This window comes from Bactrocera latifrons, unplaced genomic scaffold (genome assembly GCF_001853355.1).
Source record: "Bactrocera latifrons isolate USDA-ARS-PBARC rearing strain unplaced genomic scaffold, ASM185335v1 scaffold_517, whole genome shotgun sequence".
Lineage (NCBI taxonomy): Eukaryota > Metazoa > Arthropoda > Insecta > Diptera > Tephritidae > Bactrocera > Bactrocera latifrons.
The window spans coordinates 25,958-46,788 of record NW_017537176.1 but is presented as its reverse complement, the minus strand read 5'-3'; the positions used below and the strand labels follow the sequence as shown (position 1 = coordinate 46,788).

Below are 20,831 nucleotides of genomic sequence, written 5' to 3'. Positions count from 1 at the left end.
CTACGTATTTTAAATTAATTCTATTGTAAATTTTGTCAAAATCGAACAAAAAGTGTGGGTAGTTTGTATTTTGCTTAAAAATTATATGTTTTATTAAATAGAGGAAATATTCGAATGCTGACACCTGTATCCTTGTGAAATTTCGAAAATTTCTCGGATGCACACACACACCATTCTCTTTTATTTCTTTCATTTCGTTCACAAAACTATTATTGAAAATATTCGTTTCCTCTTTCTTTTGTTTTATTTCAATGCACACCAAGCGAGACAAAAAGACAAAATGTATTGTGCTGGCTTGGTGTGGGTTAGAGTAAAAAACGTTTTTGTGCTTTATTAGTCAAAGACGTTTTTGACTAATCCGGTGTGGGTTCAGCCTTAGTGTTAATTGCATGTGATATAAGATTATTATTTCTTAATATTTCAAAGAAAGACATCTTTTTTCTTTGTTGACGGAGCATTACCCTTTGCAAAAATTCAAAAATATGTACGGTGTATCCATAAAATATTAATGAGATTTTAAACAATTAATACAGTTGTTTATTTTCCCATAAATTTCCTTTTTACGCTCTCGCACTAGGTCCTTATGTAGTATCTTTATTATAATAACAAACTTTCAACATTCATTTTTATGGATAATTATTTCCAAAGCAAGCTAAAATTTTACTTATGTGTTAAATTTTTTAACATTTATAATTTGTATGTACTTGAGATGTATTTGGTTTTTACCTTTTCTGACTTTTATTTATAGGTTGTTTTGTTGAAAGCAGCGGCCAGGGGCCAGCAATACACAGATATCGTTCGCTCTTAAACAAAGATAATACGCCGTTCCTCGTTAATTCATCTACTGGGCCTATTCGAAGATTGTGGAATTATTTAGTTAGGCAGGAACAAGCACAGGAAGTTTTTATTAAAGCAGTGTTTGGAAAGAAACTAGATTATCGTACGATGACTCGAGATAATGTCGATTTTAAATTAGAATCAGGTAACTTATACTAAATTTTTTAAGTTTTGTTTTTACTATGATACTTTTAAAGCATTTTCGGATTTTGTGTATTCATTCCTACACATATTCCTCATATAGAATCATATCATTATTAATTGTCACTCTCATTATTTTTAAATATGTTCGCTACACTCTAAGCAATTTTGCTGATTCCACAACTAAAATAATACTCTTATTTTTTCCGGCCACTTTCATCTGATAACCATTGCCATTACGTTTAATGAAACTGAACTCTATAAGTGCTTATCATTCTCTTGTGAACAAATTTATTGATCTTCAAATTTTATCTACATTTTGTAGGATCAGTAAATGAAAGCGACGAAACCGATCATATAAGAGTAATCCATAAGGATCACGAAGCTTTATTATCATTTTGTTTAAACAATAATTCTTCTGGGATGATTTCCTTAGCCAGTCCAAGGGAAATACAAGAATTAGACATTACGATGTTATTAGAATCCCCAAATTGGTACGAAGACGAATGTGATTATGATGTGTTATCTAAGGAAGCAGAACCCTTGTCATCTACTGGATTTTTGGTTATTCAAACTCAAGAACAGTGAGTATATACTCATAGTTAAATCAAGCAGTTAAGAGATAATTATAAACTATATATGTAAAAGCATAATTTTTAGTTCTATAATTTTTTTTTCTTAATAAAAATTATATTTTTAAGCATTTTACTCAATACAATGTGTTTTTTTGAGTGATAATGTAATGTAAAATACAACATTTTTTTGATACACACTCTCTTGTAACACATTTTATCATTGAATCACGACTTTTGATGAAGTTAACAGTTGCAATTTTTCGAAATAATGAAGTAATATTTTTATTTATATAAATAAATTTATATATACGTATATATGCTTTAGTACCTTAGTATTATAAACATTTTTAATCTTAATATCGCTAACCTTAGGAACCAACATAATTCAGCTATAAACTCCGAATCATCTGTAAATTTCCCGTCCGCTTCACAGTCAGGCCGAGGTACTTCATTGGTGAGTCTTTTGATATATTTTATTATTCAGAATTCTACTGTGCTAGCGTCTTGGCGGGACAACGGGCAGGAAGTACTATAATAGTTGGCTTAAATTGTTTAGCTAAATGATGAGTATGCCATATTTACTATATTTATTCTTCGCGTAGAAAAACTAAGCACAGGGTGAAAATGTATGGTGGTATTATTTGACACAAAGAATAGGGTATTATATACTAGAATTTAATAATTTATTTATTTTTAGATAATTAGAAAAATATGAATTTTAAACGATAAACTTTTTTTCAGATATTGCGCCATAAAATTGAAAATGTAAAACGGATGAGTTCTCATCCATTACTCCCTCTGTATCTTACCGGAGGTCAAGATGGTTCAGTTCAAATATGGGAATGGGGTCACCAACAGCCGGTATGTTCACCACGACAATCAGGTACCTTTGCAAAAGTGACTCGATGTAGATTTTCTGAGCAAGGAAATAAATTCGGCATTGGAGACGGAGATGGAAATTTGAGTTTATGGCAAGCTGGTACTGCAACGCAAAACAATCGACCATTTTTTGTAAGTAATAGTATTTGTATGCATGTATATTAGTTGAAAACCAACTTAATTATTTTAACAAGCCAAACAAAACTGGGTATATTGGCTTTTAAAGTTTTAATAAATATTTACTTGAAACATGAAGATTATTATATTAAGTATAGTAGGAAAAATATATCGAATTTCAATTCGAACTTCTAATATTAAATCAATTCCTACTAATTAGAAAAACACATTATACATCGTAACCTAGCGGTGACATACTTTATTGCAATGTATAGTACTCTTGTCAGTTCGTGTGTTGAATAAAAAAAAAATCATAAAACAAAAGGATGTGGGTCAAGTTTTGAGAATCTTTCGAGAACTTCTTCTGAAGTGACTTAAATGTCATGATGCCGGGGCAGCCATGCCATGTTCGTCCTCAGCCACATTTTTATGAGGCGAAGTGTCGAAAAAGAGCGTTCAGAGCATACATTCGACAAAGAAAGTGTGCAGAATATGCGAAAAAGCTACGAATTGTGGGGTATAGATCTACATCGCAGTTCTTCAACGTTTCCAATTTAGTATTCGATAACTAGACAACAAGTTATCGAATACTAACTTGACTTTGACTTTTGTTTCTGCCAGAATGGCACTGCCAGATATCAAGTTCACCTATTTCACCACTCTGAATTCGCAAGTGATTATATAGTGCAGTTCGACAAAGCACATGGCTGCCAATACATATTTGCTTAGGCATTTAATTTATTTTTCCACCAATGCAGTGGGTTATCTGAAATAGTGAGATGATTTTCGTCTTCTTCGATTCAGCTTCTTTGGCTGTAAAATTCTCAACTTTACTGAGAGGGCAATGAACTGTTAGAATTCTCACAACCAGGCAGTGGTTAGCCTTACTAAGGACAAAGGGATCACTGGATTTCTTGACCTTGAGCCAAAAAGATCTTGTGACAGCGGAAAAACCGGTGTAGATTGTTGAATAACCGCCTCCCAGATGCTTTGATTTATTAAAGTTCTATGGCATATCAGGGGAGTTTTCTTTTACATATTACACAAAACTAGGTGAGTTACTGCAATCAAAAATAATAGGGTTTTCACTTACAATAAATCGCAAAATTTACTCACCTCTCTGATTAATATCCGATCTGCCACAGATTGAGTGTCGAATATCCGATCTGCCACAGAATTGGATCCAATGATTAAGTCCGTTCCTCTTCGCGACGTCTAAGCCAATGTCTTCCTCAGTAATAATCCCCGTCCCACCTCTTAGTCGTTTGACATATATACTGAGATTAGTATCTTTCTATGTTTAAGGCTAATCTGAAGAATTCTCATTCTTCACACTACTCTACAGAAGGACAGGTTCCTCCTCGAATTTGGTGTCGACGTCGCAAACCAGATAGCACGCAAATATAGCGTAAAAGCGGTAGTTTCCTATGGTCCCTTCAATTTTTTTTATACTCTTGCAACAAGTGGCCACAGAGTTTTGTTCACCTAAAGTTTGTACGTATCATAATAAACTAATCGAGATTATATAGGGTTATATATTTATATACATATACACATATGTATAAATGATCAGGATGGCGAGAAGATGCATTTTCTGTTCCCTTATACCCTTAGAATTAATGTGGAAACCCATTTTACCATTGCAAGACTTCCAAAAAGGCCCACAAATAATAATTAGGGGTATGTAAACTTTTCAACGTTTATGTCCATCTTTGTATTATTCTTCAGTACCTGAAACTTTAAACACGTTTTTCTCAAACACACACTTTTTTAAGCGGACATGATTCCTGGCGAACTACTCAACCGATTTTGTCAATTTTTTTAATGTTCACAAAATGCCTGGTTATCATCCTTATATTTTTATAATTTATTGACAATGTTGTGACAAAATTTATGTAAAAACAAGGGAAAAATTAAAAAAAAAACGTTAATTAATTTCAAAAAAACATTCCAGATTACCCTATTGTCCCCTTAAGATATAGAATTTTAATTTGGCATAGGGGATTGTAGTAGCAAGGGGCATATCTAATAAGTTTAATGTATTTATCTCCTAAACCACTTAAGCTAAACAACCAACATCAACGGTACTGTTAAAAATACTAAAAGCGCGATAAATGAATAACTAAATACGCTAGAGACACTAATTTTTACCACCAAGATGGTATGACAGGGCGTTACAGCAGACGGTGTGAAAATTGACGATGGTCGCGGCACCGCCTCCATATGCCTAATATAAAGATTTTTGAACTTTCAGGTGACTTTATGCTGCTTATGTCGGCCAATGTTTGAGTTATCTAAATGAAAATAATAAATTTTTCATGGTAAAAAAATTACTTCTTTAGCGAATATATTTCTTAAAAATATACATTGAGTAATTTTATTCGGACCTTTTGTACATTATTGAGCACACTTTTGACAATATATTGTAATTTTTTCGTGCAGAAATATTGAATCATAAGCCGCTATATGGGCTAAGGGAAGTATTAGTTCGATTTTTGACATACAGACATACCATTATAAAAGGAGGATTATCCCTCAATTTCAGTTCAATATATATCACATTGACTGGCATTTTCCTTCAAAAGTTAACTATGGGTTCCGGGGTCCAAATATTTGGTATCTAGGAACTTGAATGGTTTTTATTGGACTTAAACAGTTTTTAGTCATAATTTATATTAATTACTTCTTGATTTGTGTACTGAAAACTGAACGAATCAAGTGGAATTTAAACTTGTGCTATATGGGAAGTAGGCGTTGTTGTTGCCCGATTTCTTTCATTTTCGTACTGTCACATAAGGAATAAAGGAAGAATGCCACGTACTAATTTTGTAGAAATCGGCCAGTCGGGTCCCAAGATATGTGACTTCACCAAAAAGTGGGCAGTGCCACGCCCAGCGTCCAATTTTCACACAGACTTCAATAAATCTCTCATGCCATCTCGGTGGTAAAATTTAATATAATAGTAGTTTTTCACAGTACCGTTATATAGTGAGTCAGCGGGGTTATCCTCCGATTTCATCCATTATCACACTATGAGTAAAACTTCTTATACTATTTGTACTCAACAAAATTGGTTGTTGTAGCTTAAGTAGTTTTTTTTTACAAAATCTTTTTATTTATTGAATCTGCTTTTTGTTTTAAAAGCCTAACAATAAGTTATAAAACTTTAAATCTATTTAAAAACTAGACAAGTTCTAGCAAGTGATGGAGCTGTTTTGGTGATACGTTGCTGCCTAGTACGCTGGCATATCTCTTCTTTGATCGCAGGAATGTACCAAAGCATTAGCCAAAGAGTTTGTGTAATCTCGGAGTTTAGATATATATTTAATTCTGCTATCTTCTACTTCTTTCTTTACCATAGGAATACCAAGGTCTTTATAGATATTTTCATTACGCATGTACAACGGTGAAGACGTAATTGTTCTAAGCATTTTCGATTGGAACCTTTTTATTATATCAACATTAGTTGCACAGGCCGTACCCCACAGTTAAATGCCAAACATCCAAATCGTTTTTATGACCTCATTATATGAAAGAACTAGTCTAGGCTAAGTTTGAAGTTTTTATTTAAAAGCCAATTTAAATTTGCAGCTCTTACCTTCATGCAAGTTATTTTACTAGCGATGTGTTTTCTTCACGTGAGCCTTCTATCTAGGTGAATACCAAGATATGTTACTTCGTTCGCTTGGGGTACTAAAATATGGTTTATTTTTGGTCTTAGCGAAAGCGTAACATGCTTACACTTTTGTTCATTTACATTTATACGCCAGTTAAGTGATCCGCTAATATTCTTGATCCTATTATGTGGTATTTGTTACGGCTCACTAAATCTGTGTCATCCGCAAAAGTTAAAGTTAATACATTATAAGCTGTTGGAAGATCTGCTGTATATATGGTGCATGTGCCTAAGTAGTAAAGGAGATATTTACATTAAACTAGTTAGAGGGCGGGGCCACGCTCACTTTTTCAAAAAAAAATAAAAAATTGCTCACATGTTCCCCTTACTACTGTGTTCCTCCGTATCAAATTACATCTTTATATCTTAATTTAATATTTGGTAATGGTATTTTAAATATTTTTGATTAATTGCGATTTATGGGCGTGGCAGTGGTCTGATTACGCCCATCTACGAACTAGTATTTTTTCTTGTACTAAGGAATCCACATACCAAGTTTTAGTCTGAAATGTAAATTTTTACTCAAGATACAGTTTGCACGGCCGGATGGACAGACAGACAGTCAACCGGATTTCAACTTCTCTCGTCATCCTTATCATTTATATATACATATATAACTATATCTATCTCGCATAGTTTTAGGTACAACCGTTAAGTGAAATAAACTATAATAATCTGTAGCAATTAGTTGCAAGAGTATAAAAACTGCCCACACAACCCTAAATTTTACCCGCTCTTACATGTTTCTTTCGGCTTCGTCTCACCTTTGTCACGACATTCGCGCTTATTGATTGTCTGTTTCCGAGTCGTAATAAATCCAAGACGCATAACCAGTAATAATACGTTTCTTGACAATCTGCTACTTAATGCGACTCTCTTTTTCGAAAAAAGTGAAAAAAGTTTTCTTAGGCCCAAATGATCTTTTAATTGATCCTTCCGATATTCTTATGATGCCAGCATGATCCCTGACTATTAATCGAAGTTCCAATTTCTTTATTTTATTGACGCCAACGCCTGCTCGACCCCCTTTGAGTAACAAAAACACTTACTCGTGGCAAATAATTATCACGGTAGACCTTTTCCAACATTCTGAACGATTCCGCACACGAAATTTCATGTAACTTTTTTGTTGAGCAATTTCACTATTTTTAAAAATCGTCGAATGCATTGTATGTACCCTATAACGATAACCGTATACTAAACACTAATGATTATTTGAATGTGAAATTTGGCACTGATGTCACTGACAGTCATACCAACCTAGAAAGAAAAAAAATATTTCGACGAATGGTCTTACCACAGTAGTAAATAAGTAATAAATACACATTTTACTCCAACGGTTTGTTTACTTAATGGCGTATCTTCATTATTTGTTTTATGAATTTATTTTCTTTTAATGTCATTTAATGTCTAGTGTAAGTACATTAATTTGATATTACTACTCCAACAATACCAAACAGATTTTCATTTATGCTTGCTTTTTAACTAATTTCTAATTTCAGACTCACCAGTGTCACAATAAATTACTTTCGGACTTCGTGTTTCTTGGATCTTGCAGTTTGCTCGCAACAGGTAATTTATGAAATACATCCTCATACATAAGAAAAATATCTCATACTTCTCATACTTTATTTCGTAATAAACTAAAGTTTTTAAGAATTTTACGCATTCTATGTAGTCGGGTCGGGCCCTATGATTGAAGTATCGTTAAAATAAACTATTTCAGCTGATACAAAAATATATAAATCGCTGTATCGACCTTATCTATATTATAATTGATATTGGTATTTACATACGTGATTTTAAATTAGATGTAATTGTATATGTTTGAAATATAAGCTTGTCAAATATATCCCTTCCGCTATTTCACAATACCCCCGTCGTAGAAACCCACTTCCTTATTTGCGAAGAACTCGGACAGCCACTTTTCACCTCTTTTGAATTCAACTTTACACCAACAAGGGTGTTCGCCATGGGCAGGAATGGGCGCTATGTCCGGGCTATATGGTGGATGCGATAAAACCTCCCATCCGAGTTCCCGTAGCTGCTGAAGTGTAATCAACGAAGTGTGAGGTTTGGTGTTGTCCTGGTGGAACACTACACCCTTCCTGTTGGTCAATTGTGGACGTTTCTGGTCGATCGCTTTCATCAAGCGGTCCAGTTGTTCGCAGTAGATGGTAGAATTAAGCGTTTGGCCATATGGGAGCAGCTCATAGTGGATGATTCCCTTCCAAGCATACCGCAAAACCTTCCTGGCCAGTCACCACCCGCTTAAAAAATGGGTCTAGTTCGTTCCGTTTCAGCAGCATATCGCACGCGTTGATTCGGTCCAAAAGTTTTTATTGCATCAAAACATGTGGGATGTAAACGTCAAGCTTATTTGTGTATCCATGATTGATCAGGTCTTCCGCCGGCTCGCTCCTCCATGGTGTCGTTTTCACCCGCTCTGAATCGTTGAGACCAATCCCCTTCAATTCGCAGTGATAGAGTACCATCCCCCAAAACACCATTAATCTCACGGAACGTTTCTCTAGCGGATTTGCCTTTAACGAAGGAAAACTTTAAAATTTTGAATTTCGGCGTTAGTGAACTCCATGTTTACACGTCTATAACTGTTGAACGCAATATCCAAACTAATCATGCATAGCGTCGTTTTGTAGGTTATGTCAAGATCTTTCAAAGATACATAGCCACGAAATTCGAAAGACAAAAGAAATATTTGACAACCTAATATTAGTATAAGTAAAACAAAAAATATAAAGTTTCTCAACAAGCAAATTTAAACTAACATTTGATTGTTATAACTTTTCGTTACGTCACTTCGTTGACAATTAATTTGCGTTTTCTCGTAAGCAGAGCCTATATATTCCGAACGTTTAAATTAAAATTTTATTTATTGACATTTAAATTTAAGATTATGAATTGAAGTAAATACTTCGATAAAATTTAATCTTCTATATAAGAACGTTTTGTATGTACATACATATGTATAACATTGTGAGAAAAAAGTACCCGAAAATTTAAAATAAAATGCGAAATATTTAATCATTCATCAATATTTATTTTGCTGCCTTTAAAATAGTCCCCAATGATATTTCTAATCCTTGAAACACTTTTCATAAGCACTTTTTGGGATGGTCTTTAGCGACTGAAACCGGGTTCCACGGAGCGGTAATTTCAGTTTGGGGAACCAAAAAAAAAAAAAAAAAAATCACACGGAGCCAAATCTGGTGGATATGGTGTTTGATCTGATATTCATTGCAGTTTTGGATTTAAATTCGATCACAATAGTAGCCCGATGCGATGGTGTATTATCATCGTGTAACATCCCTGAATTATTCTTCCACAATTCCGACCGTTTTCGGCGGATGTTCTCTCCCAAACGCCTCAAATAAAACTCCTAATTGCCGGTCTGTCCCTCCGAAACAAATTCATGTTGATTCCAATTTCAACTGAAATATTATTCACGCGGGGAATTTAATTACAATTTCCGGGTGCATTTTTGTCCCAATGTACAACAGTGAGTAACTTCCATCCATTATTTTAGTCACATTAAGTGCGGATAAAAACGTTAAAATAATTTAAATAATAATGATATAATATAGTTTTTAATTTTACTTAAGAATAACTAAATTTTGCACTATTTTTAATGGCCTCCTGTTTTGGATTTTTTACTTTTCAAATGCTAATATTATGCAATTAGCAAACTGATTGCATCATCTTTTCGAGCACCTGGATAGTCAGGACAAACATTTTCGGGCGACATATTTCCGTAAGCGGTGCAAGCCAAAAATTGTAACGTTTAACAATTTTTTTTAAATCGACTCAGTCGTATTACTTTCCGGACAAAAACTGTATTTTGAGTTACTTCTTCTTCTTGATTGGCGTAGACACCGCTTACGCGATTATAGCCGAGTTAACAACAGCGCTGAGTTACGCTGAAATAAAATTTGTGCCGATTTTTCGTTATAACCCGTTATGTGTACATATCAAGAGTTTAGTGCTGGAATAGAACTAATTAAAAATAAGAAAACAGTCAGAAATTCACGCCCGACCTAATTGGTTAATTTAATTGTAACTCGCGGAAACGATCTTTCAATTTATTTACTCAGCTTTAATTGTATTATGTTCTTCGCCAATATGTGAGGCCACATGTGCTAAAATCACCTTTGACATCTCTGCTATTTGTAGCGAGATTACTGTTTATATGTGCATAGCTTACACTTCCAACTGTATTGACATACGCCCCACGTGCGTCTCTAACTGCGAGGAGAATAAGGATTGTTGTGCCATCATTACTGAGGACACCTGTGCCGATATGTGTTAAGACACCTATCCTATTTGTAAAAAAACATTGCGACATTGCAACCGAAATTAATGTCAAAAACATTCTCTTCCTTTTGTTATTCTAATTCCGATGGAAGGACATATTCTCAACAATAATGTTATCTGACCAAAATTCATTATTATTTTCATTGCCAAAAATTTGTATTAATCATTTAGCAAATAGACGTATATTCACTAAATTTTACGTTTATATTTAATAATTGAAATAACAAGACAAAACTTTTAATGCAGAGTAAAGAGTAAAAGGGATATAATAAGAAACTGTGAACTAGGATAATGATTAATAAAGCATTAAGCAGTTTGAATTAGAAATAAAGAAAAGTATATTGCCAATAAAGAACAAAGTTTCAACGTAATAAATTTATCGAGTAAATCCATTTCACTATGAAAGTTAAATGTTTTCAATATAATTTACACCGTTTTCTATTTTCAGCCGGTCAAAGCTCTGAAAATAAAAATATAAATATTTGGGATACATTATTGCCGCAAAAAAAATCGTGCGTTTCAGGTAAGTACAATAATATTACTTAAGGTTGGGATGAAAAAGTTCATACATTTGGTTGAGAAGTAGTTTAGTATTTATAAAACAAGCATTTTTATAACCATACACACATACATACATACATGCACTAGGTATCAAATGATGTATCAATTCCACAGTAGTTATTTGAATTTAGATTTATTAAAATAAATAATTAGCAATTCATACAATAATACTATATTTACATAGGTATTTATATAACAAATTATATTTTAAGGCGTCAATAGGGTTACCTGGCCTGGTTTTTGATTTTTTTTTTCATAGAAATTTTTATTCTACAATAGAACTTTTTTCAAATATCATGAGGTATGTATATCGTCGAGTGTATAAACCCATTTTTTCGGAATTTTTTGATGATATCTGTCGGAGAAACGGCTGGGTGAATGAGATGCATTTTTTCACTGGCGGACACGATTTCTCATGATTGGGTCATCAGAAACACAAAACCACAAGTGGATTTCTACATTAATCCTAAGGGTATAAGGGAACAGAATATCTAAAAAAAATCAAATTTCAAAAATACTACAATCGTCTTTAATATAAAATATCTCACCATCTGTCGTATAGAGTAATAACTGAACACCATTTACCTAAGTACATATATTATAGATACTTTATGTATGCATATATTTAGAAAAAGTAATTTCAATAGACTTAAATATGAATTAATTAAATGTAAACGAGCAATTGAACAGTTGTAAATACTAATATTATATATTACATTTATTCCCTACAGCTTTTACATGTCACGATCAAGGATCGTCATGCATGTGTTTTGCTCCGCAACATCAATTGTTGATTTCCTGTGGAAAAAAAGGTGATATTTGCGTCTTTGATGTAAGGCAAAGGACTCTTAAGCACCGATTCCAGGTATATCTGACTAGATAGCTATTATTAGTATTAATAAACGTCTATATATAGTACCCCGCCAACCCATTAGAAACACGGACAATTATTCATATAGTTTATCGTTCAGAGTCAAATAAACCAAAAATTATTACGATATGTGAATGCAATTTTTTACGATATTTACATATATGAAATATCATCTTTTCATAAAATTGAGAAAAACTTAAATTTTTTTAGTATTTGGTTGGCAAACCTTTATTTTTATTAACAACCTTTACTATTTGAGGCATACTATTCAAACAAATATTATTATGTATTAGACACACATCCTTAATGTTATCTTTCAGTGGGGCTGTTGTAGAATTTCTTCGGGTATATACCTTCGATTTAAGGACCGTCCAACAGTTTTCGGTGGGGTTTAGATCGGGTGCCATGCCCGCTTAAGGTAATATATTGATATCCAAGTTGTGAAGGACATCAGGAGGTGTGTCAAGGCATCTCAGCGTGCATATAAGTGTATTGGACTGCTGGAGGGTTCCGTGTTGCCAAATATGGTACAAAACCATCTTGAAGTTCATTGGTGTACTGCTCACTCAACAAAATAAATTGGTCCAGGCCCTTCCACCGATCTGCAGCTCTAAATCATTACATTGCTGATATATTTTACCTATTTTTGAATGTAGTTCTCCACATAACTGCTCTCACTGCTTTGAGCCGGCATTCGTCGCTAAAGTTAATCTTTGTAAAGGAGAAAATCATGTTAAATAGCAGGGTAACTTTGAGTGGGGACTTTCGGGGGACGTTCATAACTTTTTATGATTACCTTGTTTCAATCCACCTTTGTGTAGTTCTGATGGAATTTGACCCTTACTACTCGCTGATTTTTCGTTCGCTTGGTCAATTTTGATATTTTCTGAAAAAATATGTTCAACTGTTAATATTTTTACATGGTCATCATTTAGCTTCTTTAAAATTTCTCTAGCTGATTTGGTGCGCGATTACAGAGCAATTTATAGCAGGAATAGTGAAAAACGTAGAATCGTTGGTCGTGTCAGCTGATACGACCTATCTTATGGGCGCGCAATGTAAGTGCACAGTGAAAAACGCAATCCCCTCTCTCTCTTTGACGTAGGATGACGTGGGAATCTATTTACCGTGGAAACGTGTCAGCTGATTGCTCTCTCACAACCCACGGTTGCCAATATCTATATACTGTAGTAATTATCAACTTTTGTAATTCAATCTGTTCAATATGTTTGAAATTTTCTATTTTTCTAATGCTATTATTTATAAATATATAAACTATTTTTAATAGTTTGTTTTCAGTTTTGATATTTTATATTATAAAAAATTGTAATTGAAAACGTAGATGTGCACAAAACGATATATGCGTATTGAGCAATGGCAACATTGTGCAAATGAAAACAAAGAAAGATGGCTGAATTCTGCGTTTTTGCCACGTTTTTCACTGCTCATACATTTTGCCTATCAGGAAGGAAAAGGATGGAAGGCAGTAGCGTTTTTCACTGGCTCTGCTTTTACCCATTTTGGGCAGTATTTCGCCGCATACCAACGGTGTAATATTTGAATGTGCGCATAATTTTCGCTACTCGAGTAACAGTAGCTGCACTCACTACATTTCTTTTTTTATTATTTTTCTGTGGATGTACTTTTATCTTTTAAAAGTGCAACAACACTTTGGGTTTTCTTTGAAATGTCCGAGTTTTACCTATCTCCTAAAAAGTATATTTTTCATTGTTGGTATTATAAAGTTTCAGAAAACTTCAAGAAATACTAACTTAACAAATAAAACTCTGGAGTCTATGAAGTAATGGTTAAACACTTACGAAAAAATTCGATTTCTTCCATTATGATTAAGTTAGTATTCGTTTAATTGCCCAGATGTTAAATTTATCAAAATCTGTGGTTCATGACATTGTGACGGAGCACTTGAATTTGCAAAACGTGTGCGCAAAGATGGTCTCAAAACCCCGTGACCCCTTCAATGCTTGGAATCACGCTGGCATATTATACATTTAAAGAAGTGTTAAAATTGCATAACAAGATTATAAAAATAAAATCACATATTTTTTGTTCATGTGATTGAAATCACAAAAAAACGAAATATGATGATGTTGGACGCCTCCCAACGAATCATAAGCAATATTCTCAACTTCCTTAAATAAATTCATTAACTTTGGAAATGATGAACACTTTGCGTCCAAAGAAGTTAACATTGAGGGAAATTCGATATAGTCCAGAATTTTGTATTATCGCTTGTGGCAGCTTTATAAATTCAGCAACTTCTGGGTTTAATGTTTCAAGAACTTAAAATACAAATTTAAGTAATAATTATTATGAAGCCTATTTTTTGGGCTGATTTTTGACAGACAGTTTAAAGTAAGGTTGATAAATGCATCGCAAATCTTTAAATTTTTACCTAAATCACACTTTCCCTTTCTCATTTTAATAAATGCGCCGCAAGTATAACATAATAAGTAAGCAGCTCGTTTACAATTTTTCGAAAATATTTTGTACTGGTTGTTACAGGAAACAACATTATGAGGCACGTTATTTCTCTGCAATTCGTAATCATATACTCTCGAATAAAGCAACATCTCGCTAAAACCGTCATTATATGAATTCTTTAAAAGCAAATATTTTTGATTTGTAATCGTCCTTACCCACATATACATATTTGCTTATATAATCAGAACATATTAAGAAAACCCATGTTTAAAAATATGTTTACATGTGTTACCTGCATACAATGATTCCGCATTCAACCCATGTACCCCATATGGTTAAGATTGGTTCTGCGGGTAACCCTTCATTAAGTTTTTATATAGCGTGTACACAGGCTATAAACGGTTTACGACTAGATACGATTTTCTAACAGCTATTAAATTTAAACCGTGTGCCAAACAAGTTATTTGTTTAAGATTAGGGTAAAGAATGTGTACTTTTCACCAGCTTCCATCATTTCATCACTTATGCCGCAGCATCTATTGAAAACAATAACACTTTTGACTCCCATGAAAATTAAATCATACAATGTCGCCTTGGTTGCCCGGTGGTTTGTTCACTAATATCCAAACGTGTTGGTAATTAAATGTTGGTAACATGTATCCAGATAGCTCCTTCTGAAAATGTTTTCGTGTGGAATTAATTTCTCTATTTATCAAGTGAAATTAAATTTTTCGATGAAATTCGTTTGCATATTTTTCTTATTTATTTTGTATATTTTAGATATGAGTTAAAATTTGTTATATTTAAATAAATAAATAAATAAATTTGATAAAACGCCTAAATACAAAATATGGCTCCAATGTAATGAAAACCAAGAAAACTCCGAGGTCTTATAATCAGTAAGGCATTTTTATATAGGTTCAACAGCCAGATAATGATTTAGTACAAATGTAGTTTTTTCAATTTTAAAATAGCACGAAAATCAAGAGCTCAACTTTCTAAAACTAGTTTCCAGGCGGAGGCATTGATAAGACGTCGGATGAATAATCTTTACTAGAAACTGAAAAACATGATGCTTCAGAGTATAACATCTTTCTTTATGTATATAACATATATAAAAATTATCAGGATGTCAAGACGAGATGCGTGAGTAAATGCTCGATTTCCCAATATATGAAGATGGAGAAGACGTTCCATTGCCCGACCATGAAGAAATTCGAATAGCAATTACCCATGTGAAGAAGAACATAGTGGAAAGGGCCGTTGGACTTCCGGCCCAGCTATTCAAACATGGCGGCGACAAGGAGCATATATCCCCCTCTTATATATGGTCGGACGAAAGCTCGCCCAATGATTGGAACTTAAGTGTACTCTACCCAATCCACAAAAAGAGAGGCCCTACAATTTGCGCCAACTACCGTGGGATAAGTCTACATCGCATACAAGATGCTTTGAGCAACACCAAAATCTCCGTCAGGATTAGGAAGGACCTCTCCGAGCTAAGGCAACTTTCTTTCGTGCGACTTCTTCAATCTGCTGCTGGATAAACTAATTGGAGATGCAGAACTTAATCGAGCAGGTACAATCTTTTATAAGAGCGTACAGCTGCTGGCGTATGCCGATGATATTGATATCTCAACACCCGCGCCGTTAGTTCTGCTTTCTCCAGACTAAACACCACCAACAATGTCAGCTTGGAAATCCAACGCAGGATAACTCTTTCCAACAGGTGCTACTTCGTACTGAGTAGGCAATTAAAAAGTAAAGTCCTTTCTCGACGAACAAAAACCAAACTCTATAAGTCACTCAATTCCCGTCCTGCTATATGGTGCAGAGGCTTGGACGATGAAAACAACTGATGAGTTGACGTTGCGAGTTTTCGAGAGAAAAGTTCTGCGAAAGATTTACGGCCCTTTGCGCGTTGGCCACGGCAAATATCGCATTCGATGGAACGATCAGCTGTACGAGCTATACGACGATATTGAAATAGTTCAGCGAATTAAAAGATAGCGGTTACGGTGGCTAGGTCATGTTGTCCGAATAGACGAAAACACTCCAGCTCTGAAAGTATTCGACGCAGTACCCGCCGAGAGAAGCAGAGGAAGAGGAAGATCTCCACTCCGTTGGATCGACCAAGTGGAGAAGGACTTCGCTTCACTTGGAATATCCAATTGGCGACACGTAGAGAAAAGAAGAAAGGAGTGGCGCGCTGTTGTTAACTCGGCTATAATCGCGTAAGCGATATCTACGCCAGTAAAGAAGAAGAAGAAGTATGAGTATACTCATACGCACGTGAGGGTCGTATCTCAGTTTGTCTCATAATCCCCTTTGTACAGTGATTGTCACCAAACCCTTTTTGGCTGCTCCAGTCATGGTTTGCGTGGCGCGTCTTAATTGTTCGTTGAATTTTGTAGTAGTCTTCTAGGTTGTTATTCTCCAGCACTTTGGAGTTTCATTTTTTGCTGCCACTACGTACACGGTTTTCCACTTATCTAGTGATGCCACCATTTTTTGGGGTTGAGTCTATCCCGAATGCGTTTTTCAAAAATCGCCTTTCCTCCGCAATAGTCGCATATATGGTTGTCTTCGTGTTTGAATCGCTTCAAATATGATTTGAATCAACCGTGTCCTGTGAGAATTTGGATGTGGGAAAAATCTACTTTTCTGTGCGATCTATTTAGCCATATTTCTATTTTGGGGACTAGTCGGAATGTCCAACGACCATTTCGGCTGTTTTCCCATCGTTTTTGCATGCGCTTCACCGTATCTGCTCTGGCTTTCTCTTTTTGGATTCTGGGTGTTAGTCTCTCATTTGAAGAGTATGTGAGCCTTTTGGCTAAGAGGTTTAGCGGGTGTAAGCCTGCGATCCTAGGGCAGCGTCTTCGGATACCGTACGAAACGCGAAGCCTACTCTTAATGTCGCTTGAAGTCTGTCGCTCTATTTGTGTAATAATATTCTTTTTTTTTAGAAAATCTACTCCGATGAGGCTCATTTTCATGTGAGTTGTGCGGTAAATACAATAACCAAAACTGTCGATTCTGGTGTAAAGAAAATCGACAAAATATTCATGAACAACCCTTACATTCACCGAAATTGATAATTTGGTGTGGTTTTTGGTCTGATGGAATCATGGAGAGCGGTATTGATCGATGATAACAAACTTTTTATAGACACAATTGGAAGAAGATAATCTTGACAACATCTGGTTCCAACAAGACAGGGATACGTGCGGCAGGGCACATGAAACAACCGAATTGCGGGAAAAGTTTTGGGATTCGATTATTTCAAGAAACTGTGAAATTAAATGGCCTAGAAGAAGTTGTGATTTAACACCATTAGACTACTACTTTTAGGGTTATTTGAAGTCATTTGTATTCAGCAATGAACTAGATTCCCTTCAAAACTTGAAAGTCAATATTGAACATGCCATTCATGACATATGACTTGATGTAGTGGAAAAAGTACTCAAAAATGTGATAATTGTATTTGTTATTGCAAAAAAAGTAGTCGAGGCCATTTGAATGATATTATATTCGGAACTTAATTGACTCTATTGTACTTCACATCAAATAAAAAACATTTGAACTCCATTAACAATTTGTGTATGTTTTTTTTAATGAAATCATATCACTTGTATTGGATAGAAACTTCTTAATACCGCCCCTCCTTAGCTTAGTCAAAAACTACTCAAAGTGAAATACTTGTAAATCAATTATCCGAAAATTGGGCAAAATTGGACAACAACCATGCTTACTTCCCACATAACACAGTTTTAGATTCCATCTGATTTATCCACTTCCGTCCGTTCGCATGATATATCCACCAATATCCACCAATATTTATATATGAAACTTGTTGTTGCTCGACTTGTCCCAATAAATGAATTTTTTCGATTGTGACCGAATTCAAAGCCAAAAACGCAATGAGTGGCATCGATCAACTACTGTAAAAAAAAGCTTAGGAAGTGTTTCGAGAACTGGAAAACTCGTTAGAATAAGTGTATTTCAACTGGTGGGGATTACTTTGAAGGCAACAAAATAAATGCATATTATAAATTATATATAAGTCTCGGGTACTTTTTTGTCACAATGTACACCTAAAATTCGGGGAGAATCCGAACAGAAAGATTTTCGAACTTCCGCCTGACTTTAACTGCATTGATTGCCAAAAACGTGAGTTATCTTGATGAAATCGAATGAACGTATTTTACCAATAATTATGTGTCTTTGGTTGCACCCGACCTTAACCCTTCTATAATTTTTATATGTATGTTGATCCCATGAATAATTCGATTGAGTGATGTTCGCTGAGAATTATTAAATTAACTGAATTTTTCATCCATACATTTGGAATAAATTTCAAATTCCGATTCGTAGTAGTGACCAATATTTTAACGAATTATTTTTTGAATAATTATGTTGAATGGTTTTCACACGCTATAAAGGTAAAGTTATCGAAATTTATAGCATTAAAGCTTGAGAGATTGTTTATTGAGAAAAATTGTCATAAAGATGGGAACTACAAACCTTGTCTTGCCCATATGTAGAACTATACCTCAAATATGTATATGAGATGAAAATTTACAACTCATCAATTATTCTTTTCAAAAACGGCAATAAAAGTTGGAGCAAATGCATTATTTTTATCACTTGGCGAAGATTTCCCGCTAATTTGCTAATAATGTAAACAGCGACTAACTATTATTTTATTAGTATAAATAATAAATAATTAAAATTTATATTTTTTAGGCGCATGATGCTACTATAAAGTGTATTGCCCTTGATCCGCATGAGGAATTTTTCGCTACAGGATCTGCTGAAGGTGATATTAAGGTAAGTCATTGATTAGAGATGGAAATTCATACATTTCAGCATTTTTTATTTGTTTTATTATATTTTATTAATTATAAGTTTTTGTATAAATTTCGCAACTTAACATAAATATAACCAAAATATTAAAATTTTCTTGTGATTACCAGTTCATACGCCAATTCGCCTTTTGTATAAGAGTGCAAGCGAGAATTTATTGAATTTTCAAATTCAACTAATTTTGTTCACAACCGATGCTGTGCATTCATGATTAATGTTATGTGGCTTACAGGGATATTGACCATTTTCTATCCCAAAAATTAGATAAAAAAATTTTCCCTTAATTTTACAATTTACAATGCTTATACATTTACAATAAATCAAAAGTTTATGTTGTCAATTATTTCAAAATTTTGTATAAAATTGTACCAAATGAGAAAGCATTAATTTAGAGGAATGTCTTTCGGTCAGAAGTTTATTTTACTTACAACAAGTACACTGTTTCTCAATCTTGCCCTATTGTAACCTCGTCTTTGAAAAAAAATAAATAAATAAATAAATGAGGGTAATTCGTAAAAATGAAAATATTTTGAAGTGCATGAAAAACTTTTTTTTATCAATTCTGAATAACCAGAATTTGTTTTATTTTTAAAGATAGTATATTTTAATAATTCGAGTAAAGATCGCAGATGACGTTAAGACGAACAGAAATTAAATTTCTTACTTCTTTATTACTGGAACTAACTTAAGTTTTTTATAATTTATTCAATATATTTTGACGCTTTTTCTATGCATTTTCAGATATGGAGCTTGAATCAGTATTCGTTAATTAACACATATACGGCTGAACATGCCAAAAACAGTTTCTTTAAACATATTGGCCAAGGTGTCAGCCAAGTGCATATAGACAATTATGGGCGTCTTTTCTCTTGTGGCTCGGATGGGTGCATGAAAGTCCGGCAACTAGTGGAAAAGGAATCAGTTGTTCACACTATGTACTAAAGTATTTAAAAATTTACCATTATTTCGGTTTACAACTCGACTGTATTTTAGTTGGAGATTTTAAATTCGGTATTGTTAATAACCACTTGAATTTCAACATTTTTGTGACATTTTACAGGTTGAGTACATTTCGAAAAAATATTAGCGAGTAAATAAACTGTTTCAAATAATTTTCAGTTATTTTTAATACAAACACATAGAAATAGTTCAGTTTGAAATGTTTTATAAAACTTACCAATCATCAACAACATTCCTTAAATCACAGTGAAAATATTTATGTTACTACACACATGCATACATACATATTACACACAAAGTTTATTTTCTTTGTTTATTCTCTCTAACTTTTCTAATGTGAATCATTCACAATGCGTAACCAGCTGTCAAAATTACTTGAATAATAATTATTTTTTATTACTTGAGAGCTAGATACGGATCTTTAATTCAAATATTTGCTAAGTTGGTGCTTGAATGTTCCAATGGATTTCAGTAACACGTTTTGTCAAATCTTAACTTTTTTGGATTCTCAACTTCTATGAAACTACAACTGCAGTCAGCTGATATACAAAGTAACTCTTTAGTTATTATG

The 20,831-nt window shown here is 33.8% G+C and overlaps 1 protein-coding gene across 1 annotated transcript in view; it reads left to right on the top strand.

Annotated features, from left to right (window-relative positions):
• LOC108973990 (dmX-like protein 2) overlaps positions 1-20,442 on the top strand; it is a gene marked incomplete in the record, with an annotated part of 53,185 nt that extends 32,743 nt beyond the window's left edge. The window contains 9 exon segments of the mRNA XM_018941564.1: positions 749-982; positions 1,304-1,562; positions 1,926-2,007; positions 2,295-2,564; positions 7,728-7,797; positions 11,006-11,080; positions 11,850-11,983; positions 19,181-19,264; positions 20,042-20,442. Of these exon segments, the coding sequence (XP_018797109.1) occupies positions 749-982; positions 1,304-1,562; positions 1,926-2,007; positions 2,295-2,564; positions 7,728-7,797; positions 11,006-11,080; positions 11,850-11,983; positions 19,181-19,264; positions 20,042-20,242 (1,409 nt within the window).
• Between the last annotated feature and the right edge of the window lie 389 nt (positions 20,443-20,831).